Raw genomic sequence first — 12,135 nt, 5'->3', positions numbered from 1 at the left:
CTTAAAACTCACTTCTACTCCATTGCATACGAATAACCTACTCCTCTTGTCGGTTGAAAATAGTTTGTGTAATATAGTGTAACAATCTGTGAAGCCCTTTGAGACTCTTCGTGATTTAGGGCTATACAAATAAAAATGACTTGACTTGACTTGAAAAAAATTTATCTAAAATTACTCAAACGAACTAGCATGAAATTGAACTGTGTGTTTCATAGGAAATACATGCGGTAACGGTATAATTGGACCTTAGAGATGCGTTTGCATGGTGGGAACTCAATGAGTCCTTCACTGGGCTGATTGACATTCTCCTCCGCTGGAAGAGCAGAGAGTCAATTATCTCCACCGCACGAAATGATTGCTTGTTTGTCAACATCGTTCCACACTCCACGGAGCGGTTGTTGAGGCCACCCTGATGGAGTTTGCCACCATCTTACAGCACATTATTAAATCATGTGTACCCTTCATTTTAACCATAGAACTTCATAGATCTCCTCTATGCTACTATCTGTGGAATACACTAGCCGTCTTCAAACACGAAAGACCAAATGCATGATGTAAACATGGCCTTGTGTAGACATTGCGCTGACGGGGGGGCAAGAGGAAAAGCGTCATCTGGAGCATTTAGAATGAATTGCTCTGCTGGAAATGTGCCCGCAGCTTCTTTGGAACGCTCGCCTGCTGCTTGCTGAGGAGTGTGCGTGCATGTGTGTGTGAAGGTATGAGTGTACCAGATAGGAGGAGAGGGTTGTGGTAATGGACTTCTAGGCGAAGGAACCTGGAGGATCCCGGGCCGCCCAATGGGAGGCCTGCATCTGGAGGGTAGTAAAACGCCTGAAACATACAAGTATAAAATAAAATGAACACAAGGGGGTGTTTGACAGGCATAGTCACCCAAGCCACCCAATCGCCCATAGCCGAGCTGTGAACTCATGCCCCCCCAAACTGCCTTCCTGTTCATTTGGCACCGTGCCGATTCTGTATGAGAGGGAACCCATCTCATTTTATTGTGATTTAATGACTATTCTTCCTATATTAATGGGTCCCGAGCAATGTTACCTCTAATTTTCCACAGGTCTGAGCGTTCACCCAAAATCGGTGGGCAACGCTTGAAACAACAGCGAGCCACGGCAATCCCAAGTGTGGCAACTAAATCATTATTAAGCATGTCCAAAACTTGACATCAAGTTACATTTTGCTGAGTTTCCGGCAATGCAAATTTATTTTTTGAATGAATTGACTATTGTATTATTGCAAAGGTTTTACAGCCTACAAATGTCATTTGTTTTTACAACAATTCTTTCACAAGATTTTCATTTTTTTTTTCCTGGTATCTTTTGACGCATGTTGGTTTCAGATCAGGGGATGGTCTAATAATAGTCTGAAATAATAGTCTGTGCAATAACCTGTGCAGCCCTTTGAGACTCTTTGTGATTAAGGGCTATACAAAAAAAATGACTTGACCTGACTTGACTAACATTTTTGGGGGCTTATTTAGTCGGTTGCAAGATACAGAACTGTATTTAATCACATTTTTTTAGTGGAAGTACAATGTTGGCAACACGATTGACTTGGTATAATTGGAAATTATTTGAATGCAACACAAACTTTGTATTCTTTTTCCCTGTCTTTTTTTCTATTTTTTTTTAATTCCTTTAAAAAAATGTCATTGTGTTTATTTTTTCCTAGCTGTTACTTTTTTTCTTTTTGTTCTCTATTTACTTTTCCTTTGTTTCTTTCTTTTCCTTTTTTCTGGCTTTTTTTCTGAATTTTTCCTTCTTTTTTCTCTTCCTTTTTTTCTTTTTTTTCTCAGCTTTTCACTACTTTTTCATTTTGGTATTTTTTTCTTTTTTTTTCTATTTCCCCCCTTCCTTTAAGTCATTTTGTTCACAATTTTACATAATATTTGGACGTGTAGGGATTAAAGAAGCAAAAACAACCTGAAGAGCCGTTTGGGACCCGAAAGAGCCGGTTCTCCTTAGCGAGCCGAGCCGAAGAAACCGGTTCCCGAAAAACTCTACTGACTCTACTTTTCAACTTCGTTCGACATTGACTTCAAAATACCGCTTTTAGAAAACAGCGTCAGGGGAACCTGTGTATTTTTACCTTCATGCACTGTGACTTTGACTTAATTTGCTTCTTAATTGGCAAATTCGAGCCCTGAATTTTGTGAGCTGGCTAGATTTTCTTGTGCGCTGAGAATGTGCAGGCAGTGCGCGATTGCGCACGCGCGCAGCTTAGAGGGAACATTGGTCCCAAGAATGTTACTGATAAGAGGAGAGAAATGTGAAAAACAGAGACAACAATGATAAAATTAAAGTCAAAATTGTGAAATACGAAAATGATGCATGAATATCTGCCTTCGTTTTTAGAGGCTCGGCTTATATGTGATGTAGGATTATGTGCGTTCATACATTACCCGGTATCCATTTATTTACAGCACAAACAGTAACATCCGACTTATGACTTGCTCAGCTTACCACCAGCAGTACTTATATTTAATTAGGGCCAGCAGATGCTCATTTTTTCCAGCAGATGGGCATTTTTTAAATTCAATCTCTGGCACCGGAGTGCGTAGCAGCCTGGGAACAAGTAAGACCATTTTGGCAGGCGCAAAGCAATCTACAACTACGCACAGTGACTAGATACCGGTGCTATTGTAATGGATTTATCTTTGGGAGGTCGGAATCGATCCTGGTCATAAGTCGGATGTTACCTGTTTGTGTTTTGAGTCTATAAAGATGGTGTCTGTACATTGGAAATAATGTACTTGCTAACGCCATCTTCTGGCTGAAATCATCCATGCAGCTATTTTTTGTCCGCTTGCAAGTATGGGAAATTCTTATACAGGCTCAAATAAACTCTTCCCTTTTCATCTTTTTGAGGGTTTGGGTTGGCATTTGGACTCTATTATTCCTTTTCACCATTTTTATCGTAGAAAAAAAGAAAGCGGCGACGACGCGCATGGAATCACTCTCCTCCCCCCCAATATAATAATAATAATAATAATAATAATAATTTCCTTTGTATTGTCATTCTTTGTAACAATGTACACAGAACGAAATGTCGATACACCTGACCCGTTGTAGCGAGTCGATGCAGCCGCAGCCAGAGGGCGCCGCCATTATACCAATTAGGTATGTCTCGGCCGAGGCGCGAACCAGCGACCTCCCAGTCTCAAAGCGGGCACACTACCATCTAGGCTACTGAGCTGGTAAAACCTAATATAATAAAAATGCTATGAATAAGAAAAAACAGAGAGTCGATTACACTCCTTAACAGTAGATGGCTATAATGCCCTGCTCAATCTCTTCTACCTTTTCACTCAATCAGCACATTTGAGAAGGACCACATCTCATTTTGTTGTGATTTTCTTGGTTTTATTTCGTTTTTGTTGGTGATAGGAATGAATGGAGAGGTGTTGTAAAAGAATAGTGGGATGTTTAGACGTGTTCTAATGGATGGGCAGGGCACCCATATGATGCGGCAGGGGTAAACCAGTTAAAGCTGTCAGGCCCTGCTGTTGAATGGAAGAGTGTGTTGTGTCACCCTGACCCGAGTGACATGGCCGCTTTCTTGTGTCCCGTTTCATCTGGAGGGACGAAAGCATGATCAACTTGGGTGCCGAGGTGCTTAACTTGTTTGGGTGTTTGGGCATTTGGGTTGGCCATGGTCCAAAAAAATTTGTGTGTGTTTTTGCTACTTTTTCCCTTTTTTTATTTTCGTTGTTATTTTATGTGTTTGTCTTGCTGTCGGTCACCCCTCTCTAGGGATACGACCAGGGTAGGTAGATAGATAGATAAATTTCATTTTTCTTCTCATAATAATGGGTGTCATGGTCGCCTTGGCGACCGGTCTGCCCCGCCCCCTGGGCACCAGCTGAAGCAGTTCAACTAATTGCGTGTCTGCTATTTAAGGCTGGATTGTGGGCTTTGCGGGTGCTGGCTCATTATATATACAGATTCCCCGGTCTGTTATGCCTTGTCCTGTTTTAGTTTAAAACATTGTCCGTTCTGTTATGCCTTGTCCTGTTTAGTTGAGTTGGAAGAAACAACTGTTTGTTTTGTCATGTCCCAGAGTTTTGGACAACTTTTATTTTGGTGAATAAAAGTTTTGGATCGTTACGCAATTGAGTTCTCCCTTCCTGCCTCCTGCCTCCGTTCCGGTCCGGTCACCCCTTCCACCCACCACGCCTCGTGACAGCCCCCTTCCACTCCACCTCGTGACAAATGGGTCCCAGAGAAAGCTATTGATAAGGGGCAGGAAAAGTATAAAACAGTAACAACAACAACAAAAAGTGATAGAGAAATACAAAAAAAGTGTCTGCCTTCAATGGCAGGCACAGAAAATGAAAAATGTTATAATTTTAGCTTTTTATTGGTATATTAATCTTCAATTACATGGTGAAATAGTTAATTATCTTTAGGTACACGATTCATTATTATTTAGCTTTTCTTGTAGTAGGGGGAAGCAGTTTTAGGGGGCTGCCGACATGAGAGCATATACAGTATTCGAAATCATTTTGGTTTAGGAAGAAAGGTATATTATCCTATCTCTGCTTTGAACTGCACAATCCTTTCATCAGATACAGTTTAGAAGTGGATTTATTTGTGATATGGGTCACATCTTGTGATTAGGGTGGAATGGTGGCTCCTCAAGTCAGACCAATTAAGAACCAGTGTCTAAGAACGCAGTGTTTGATATTTTCTGACTAAATACTGTGGGAGGAAATGTTGCTTAGCTTGCGAAAGTGGCCTACAGAAAGCTATTTTTCTGAAAACAGTGAGCTCTATTTTGGTGATGCGGAAGAGTTCTCTGCCATCTTCCATGATTTTACAAGCCTTTGGGCTATCTACTCACTATCAGCAATAGATCTTGATTCCATCTAAATTCATCATTTCATCTTGCACCAGATGCAAGCCCAGATCCCTTCCGCTGATCCAATTGAGGGGTGTTATTTTTATATATTTGATCATGTTACTGGCCTTATCGACCAAACAAAACAAAAAAACATGTGAAGACTTGCTGTCTCCTTTGCACGCACGCACACGGAAAGACACACAAGTTTGGGTTAATTTCTGCAAGGTCGCAATTCTTTGTATGCTGCTGCCGGGGAGAATTGAACAATGCTATTACGAGGTGATGAAGGGGGCCTGAATATTTCCCACCTCATCTTGTCTCGGCGGCTCACACAATGCAAGGGAGGCCACTGAGTTGTTGTTTTTGGGCTGACACGTAATCCAATCAGAGAGTGGAGAGCGCAGAAATATGGTGACAAGCTCCCTGGTCCTCTGTCCTTTTTGTTTTGTGAGACACCCGCAAGTGCTTGGTCCACTTACACGACTTCATAGCTATCTAACAGACTGTTTGATAGTTAAGATTGGTCTGCTGCAGCACTTGTAAGCTATTTGCATAGTCTCATTTCATGAGAAAAGGCTTATTTTTTAACTAGTAAAGAAATTAAAATCAATTAAAGAATTTTAAAGTCTTGGATGAAAAGTTTCTGATCTGGCATAACAAATCTCGGACTAATTTCACAAGAGCTCAGCCAATCGTTGCAAAACGTTCAAGATTTAGAATTTGTGCATTGGTTTAAAAATGTCCTGAACATATTTCAAAAGATATTAGAATTCAAAAACCTTTACTTGTCTTGCACTGCAAAAAAATGTACTCAATTAGCGGAAAATATGCCCATTTTATGTATATTTTCCTTGTATATTTTGTTATAATTTATTCAATGAGATCAAAATGCTAAGTAGATATTGCTTATTTTCAGAAAATACTTAAAATACTTAAAACTAACAAAATGATTGACGTTTATCTAGCTTAGCTGTTTTCAAGTGTACATGTTATTAATATATATAAATATAAATGAAATATATTAAATGGTTCCATGTGTTCAGTTTTAAAGTTCTTTCTCTTTTAAAATCACTTTTCTTTTGAAAAATTGCCTGAATGTTCACATTATATTATGAATAATTTTACCGTTAACACAATAAGTATGTAATGTATTACGGTTATGAGTGTCTGCACATGCAGAGTGAGGCATCCTATTCCATTGCCTCATGACAGAAGGAAATAGTGAGACCAAGGATTCTGACTAGGCGCACACATCAGCCCAAAACAATAGCAGGTGTCACCAACACGGTGCCCGCGGGCACCCGGTCGCCCGCAAGGACCACATGAGTCGCCCGCGGGCCTGTTCCAAAAATAGCACATCTCATAGAGAGCTGCGTCTAAAAATTAATTTTGTTCTGTTGCTATTATTTTTTTAATCACACTTGTATGTATATAGATTTAAAAAATACTATCTTAAAAATACTTTAAGGTTAACGCGCACAATATTTACCTATGGGCAGTAAAGTAGAGCTTGTGGGATGTGGAGAGTAAGCTAGCGGGCGCTGTATGCACTTTCGTACCCCAAAAACATGGCAGAAAAAAGAAAGAAAACGTATCTCTTTCACAGTGAATGGGAAGAGGAGTTCTTTTTTACGACTGTAAAAGAAACCTGCGTGTGTCTGATTTGCGGGACGACCGTGGCGACAGCAAAACGGCACAATGTGGAGAGACATTTCAATACGTGTCACAAAAGCTACCATGATAAATATCCACCTGCAAGCGCCCTACGGGCAGAAAAAGCCCGTGAGCTAAAGACCGCTCTGGGTAAGCAACAGTCTTTTTTTACGAGGCCGGCCAAAAACTCACAAAAAGCAACCGAAGCCTCGTTTAGAGCTACACATTTTCTGATCAAGAAAAAAAAGGCATTTACAGATGGAGAAGTTGTCAAAGAAGCGATGTTATTAATTGCTAACACTGTATTTAAAGACGAGAAAAATGGAAGCGACCTAATCTCCACTCTTTCCGACGTCCAACTGGGGGCATCTACGATGGCAAGACGAGTATCAGCTATGTCCAGTAACTTGGTCGATCAGTTGGAGCAGGATCTGGCGAAGTGCAAGTGGTTTAGCCTCCAGTGCGATGAGTCCGTGGACAGCAGCAGTACAGCGCAGTTATTGGTTTTTATCCGGATGGTGTTTAATGATTTCTCCACAAAAGAAGAACTCCTGACACTACTGCCCTTAAAGACAACTACGAGAGGAGTTGACATTTATAACACGGTGAAGGAGTTTTTCGTGCAGAAAAAGGTGCCATTGGAAAAGCTGGTAGCGGTGACAACAGACGGGGCTCCTGCTATGGTCGGCCGACAGACAGGTTTCATCGCTCACTGTAAACGTGACCCAGACTTCCCCAAATTTCTGCATTACCATTGCATCATTCACCAGCAGGCGTTGTGTGCGAAAGTGATCGGCTTTGGGCACGTGATGACTCCCGTTGTGAAAATCATAAACAACATCCGCTCCAAAGCAAAGCAGCACAGGATTTTCAAGGTACTATTAGAGGAGATGTCAGCAGAATATGGGGACCTACTGCTACACACAGAAATCAGATGGCTCAGCAGAGGACGAGTTTTGCATCGTTTTTTGTCTCTTTTGCGTGAAATCAAAGAGTTCATGCAGTCCAAAGGCGAAGATGTCTCACTGCTAGAGGACACAGAGTGGACACTTGACCTTGCATTTTTGGTGGACATTACTGGGAAATTAAACCTCCTGAACTGCCAGCTGCAAGGCAAAGGTAAGACTGTTGTCGATATGATAAGTGCTTTAAATGCATTTAAAGCCAAAATGAATGCATTCTCTGCAGATTTACAGAGAAAAAAAGTTCTGCACTTTCCCTCTGTGCAGTCAGTGCTGAAAGACAATGCTTCTGCATCTGAGACATTTGAAAAAGTGGCAGAAAAGTACATTGAAGTAATAAACAGACTTGGGCAAGAGTTTGAGAATAGGTTTTGTGACCTTCATCAGCTTGAACCATGTGTGTTCTTCATTTCCAACCCTTTCATGAATGGGGACACAACATGCTTTGCTGAGCAGTTAAGTGCAACGTTCAACTTGGATGCTGGACAGGTGGAGATTGAAATTATAACATTGCAAAATGATCTCCATCTCAAAGCCTACCAGGCTGCACCAAACTTTTGGCGCCTTGTTGACACAGAGAAGTACAGTGGAGTATGCACAGCAGCCATGAAGGTTGCCAGCCTGTTTGGCTCAACCTATCTCTGTGAATCAGCATTTTCTGACATGAACTTCATCAAAAACAAACACAGAACACGCCTCACTGATGCACATCTGAGAGACTCACTCACAGTTGCAGTGTCAAGTTACACACCAGATTACAACACACTGGTGAACAGCATGCAATGCCAGTCTTCCCACTAACCAAGGACGGATACCAGATGTAGTCAGTGACAACATGGTAGTGCCATGGCAAAGTTGAATTAAAATATTGAAGAATTGTGTTCAATTTAAAAGTGTGTTCATGACATTTAAAAGTTATAATTTTGTTAAACATAACACAGACTTGGCCATTAGTTCAAAATGTGAAATAAAAAATGTATTACATATTTAAAAATATGTAAGTTGATTTTGTTTAACATTACATAATTGTTAACTTTTTGAAACATGTTGCAACATAGTTCATGATTTGTTAACAGGGCATGTCAGTGGCTTGTGCAAATGGGATATTTTTTGCTAAAATGTAGTGATGTAAGTGATCATCTGAAAATGTAACAAATACTGTGATTAATAGAGATAAAGTGTTGAATATTGATATCTGTTTCCCACCTTGTTGTCATTTTTGATAATCATTGTTAGAAATCATTAACATGATCAGTGTCTTTACATAGGTGAGTATTACTAATCATTATAAATAATGTATAACTAAAGGCAAACTGAGCAAATTTGTTATTTCAGAAGAGCGTATCAAACTGGTAGCCCTTCGTATGATTCAGTAACCGTGAAGTAGCTCTCAGTTTCAAAAAGGTTGGTGACCCCTGGAATAAGTGATAGTATTAGCAAGCTAAGATCAAGTTTCTTGTTGCATGGACTTTTTTCATAATGGAGAATTAACTACTTATTAATGCTTTTATTCAAAAGGAGCCGCGCATAGACCCCGTTCATGAGTGAAGGTAAGACAATAAAATGCTTACGTTTTTATGTTTATATACTGCTTTCTTGCTCTGCCAATCAAATGATGAATAAGATGTAGGTTTATTTATTGTCAACCGACTGCCTCAGCAGATATGACCCTGGCTGCATGTCACTGTTATTTCCACAGAAAAAGTCGAAATGTCTCAACATTTTAATAATTATACTAAAATAAATCATGCTCTTTTAAAATGGGTTAAGATGAGTTTTTTGGTTTTTTTGTTTCATTGAAGTGTAAAAATTTTTGAATCAGTATTAGAAATTTCACAAACTCAAATGAATTCCAGATTCCCAAACGAACTCGAGATTTAGACAAATTTTAATGCTCAAGAATGTCTCAGATCATATGAAACATGACATTTCTGAAATTTTACCTGGACCATTTTAAATCTTACAATAGCCACAGCAAATGATATCCAATGAGATCTTTCAAGAATATTACCATTAATTTCTTCTAAGATCCTGGCAAATTATGAGACTGCAACAAGACTTGGCATCAAAGCAAATGTATTTATGTGCCTCAGCAAATCTTATGAGACCTCAGCTAATCTTGGATGCCTTGAAAACCTTGCAAGACAAAACATGGCAGCTCGCCAGTGTGCTAAACTGCACTTTTTCTTTAACCTAAAAATCTCTCGTTGGCAAGTATTGTTCAAGTTAACTAAATTTCCGTCCAGTAAAACCTTTGCCAGGATTCAGCAATAGAAATGAGTGTCACAGCAAAATAATACCATTACATATGCAGAGACACTTTGTTACTTTGTGCTTTGGTTAATCACTGGTTCACTGCTTCCTGGATTTAGAATCGAAATAAATTGTCTTTAATGTCATTGATATCAACATTGTGTTTTGAGCAGACTGTTAGTATCGAGCATACATACTACCACCAGAGGGCCCCAACTGGCGTTTTGAACTGAGCACAGGTAAGTCAAATTATCACATACCTATGCCCAATTGTCCTGAACCCTTTAAAAGGACATTTTTGTTAAGGAAACACTGTCGAGTAATTTTGAGTTCTCCTGTCATGCTCCTTGTGTTACTTTTACCACCACATCAGGTTTGTTTATTTCAGGTATCGTTGTTACTTTGCTACCTGCAGTTTTTGTTTGGGCATTGTGTTAGTTGTTTTGGTACTTTGGTCCTGATTTTAATAAATACCGACTTTGTTTACAGCACCTCTGCCTGCAGTTCCTGCTGCCACCCCCACATGGGTTCATCATCCCTGCCGTCAAATCATAACATAGACAGCAGACAGCAAATGCTTTCATAGGAGCAAGTTAGGGAGGGCTTTGTATACTGCCTGTATGCGCGACTGTGATAGGCTGGTGTATGCGGTCAGCCAAACAACAGGCACAAAAGTGGCAGAAAAAAGTGCAGAGCATTGCGCCAGATTTTAGTGGCTCGTTACATTGAAAAAGACATTCATCAGTTCTAACAGACCCTGAAGAACGCATAGAAATGTTGATCGCAAGCAGGTGCTCCATGGATTGTTATCGGATTCGGGAAGCGACTGATGCAACATCCGGAGAGAAGCTATTAGCAAGGCTGCAGGTTTAGCCAACTGCTTTGGCTACATAACAAGCCACCCCTGCCGAGCATGTATCTAATCAACGCCAGATTCATTACCCACAAAACGGATGACCCTGAGCTACAACTTGTGGGAAACTTCTATATTAGGGTTGGTTGTACTTCTATTATCGTGGAGACCTGTCTTAATTCCAGGATACTAGCGTGCAGTTAGCCAGCTGCACTCTAACCTGCTTTTTCACTCTGAAAGGAAAAGCCCTCCAATTTTGTTGTTGTTTTTTATAATGACAATAAAGACAATTTATACTCAGTAAGTAAGGACATTATCTTAGGGTAAGTTTGACCCTTGGGGCCTTATGAAGGTGTGAGAACTGCGAATTTTAACTTTTCGCAGGGGGGTTCTGGTCCCCATAACGGTGATAACCAAGGGATTACTGTATCTGGTACTATTTTCTATCCGTGGAATACGCGAGCAAAACGCTGAAAAAGACAAATGCAAAATACCAACATAAATGAGTGTCACAGCAAATCTAAGAATCCAACAAATGTGGCAGAACAAGCTTAGTAAGGATTTTAAATTCAAACTTGAATAATAAAGTAATTCTACATGTTCGAGTCTGGTGCGCCTCCGTCTACCAAGAGGGCGCCTAATTGTATTAAGTTATTGGGTCCAATCACCCATACCTGACCCTAATAAGCCTGAGGTTTCATAGGGACATTTTGAACGGCACCTGTTGTTGGGTCATTTTCATTTCCCACATTCATTTTCCATCATCATCTTTTTTCCGGTCCATCCTGCTTTCTGAAGTTTGATTTGTGTTTTCTGCTTCAGACAGTTTTGTTGTTGATTTTGAACATTTGTTTGTTACATTACTTGATTTTGTTATTAAATGCCATCTTTTTGAGCATCTTGCTTGGCTTTCTGCTTCCTGCTAATGGGTCCACCACAAAACCTTAACAATATGACCCGACTATGGGTACTGTCCAAAATGTCCTTATGAAGGTTTAGGCAGGTCTGGTGTCCTCGGACACACCTTGTCCCATTTACATACGATTAGGCACCCTTGGGTAGATAAAGGCTCACCAGACCCTAACACTTCTCAAGGTTTCTACATTTTCCTCATGTTGAGGTTTTTGAGTTTTTCCTTGCCCTCATGTAGGTTTTAGATCAGGGATGGTGTCATAATAGTCTGTGGTTAGCAATAATCTATGGTCTGTGCAGCCCTTTGAGACTCTTTGTGATTAAGGGCTATACAAATAAACATGATTTGACTTACACCCACCGATAATACTTCAGATGTTCTTTATCAATCGTGTATTGTTTACTTCTTTCACACTTGGGTCCAGTTAAATGCCCTTTTTAAGGCCACTATGAGGGTTTTTTTCTCAGTTTTTTCTTCTTCTGGCTTTTTTGTGTGTGACTGCTTGCATGTGAATTGTCTTCCCACATACCGACTGGCTGCGCACCCATTTTAGAAATTCCAGGCTTTCACATTATTTGAGTAGGAGTCAGTCTCTGATGAATAGAGTCGAGGATTGCAGCAAAAAATAAATAAAATAAAATAAC

General features: G+C 40.1%; 2 protein-coding genes across 3 annotated transcripts in view; one reads left to right on the top strand and one right to left on the bottom strand.

Annotated features, from left to right (window-relative positions):
- The window catches only part of dbh (dopamine beta-hydroxylase (dopamine beta-monooxygenase)), a 38,932-nt gene that overhangs the window by 12,974 nt on the left and 13,823 nt on the right, over positions 1–12,135 (bottom strand). Inside the window, exon 5 of the mRNA XM_088356262.1 lies at positions 729–831. Coding sequence (XP_088212388.1) covers positions 729–831 — 103 coding nt within the window. The remainder of the gene's footprint in view (positions 1–728; positions 832–12,135) is intronic.
- LOC148350489 (general transcription factor II-I repeat domain-containing protein 2A-like) lies at positions 6,136–8,882 on the top strand. Of its 2 annotated transcripts, none has more exons than XM_088320002.1 (2): positions 6,136–6,660; positions 6,823–8,882. In XM_088320002.1, the coding sequence occupies exons 1-2, from the start codon at positions 6,426–6,428 to the stop codon at positions 8,271–8,273; spliced, it is 1,686 nt and encodes a 561-aa protein (XP_088176128.1). In that variant the 5' UTR covers positions 6,136–6,425; the 3' UTR covers positions 8,274–8,882. The 2 variants fall into 2 exon arrangements, with proteins under 2 accessions (XP_088176128.1, XP_088176127.1); XM_088320001.1 differs by having other exon boundaries at positions 6,136–7,629; positions 7,699–8,882.

Source organism: Urocampus carinirostris, chromosome 16 (assembly GCF_059441175.1).
Source record: "Urocampus carinirostris isolate Australia breed hairy pipefish chromosome 16, RoL_Ucar_1.0, whole genome shotgun sequence".
NCBI classification, from domain to species: Eukaryota; Metazoa; Chordata; class Actinopteri; order Syngnathiformes; family Syngnathidae; genus Urocampus; species Urocampus carinirostris.
The sequence above is the reverse complement of the archived record's forward strand: the minus strand, read 5'-3'. Positions and strand labels throughout refer to the sequence as shown.

Bases quoted from the DNA above. Each gene is read 5' to 3' on its own strand.
- LOC148350489 (XM_088320001.1), top strand. From the start codon at position 6,426: ATGGCAGAAAAAAGAAAGAAAACGTATCTCTTTCACAGTGAATGGGAA. The intron at 7,630-7,698 runs GTAAGACTGTTG...CATTCTCTGCAG, and splicing joins CTGCCAGCTGCAAGGCAAAG to ATTTACAGAGAAAAAAAGTT.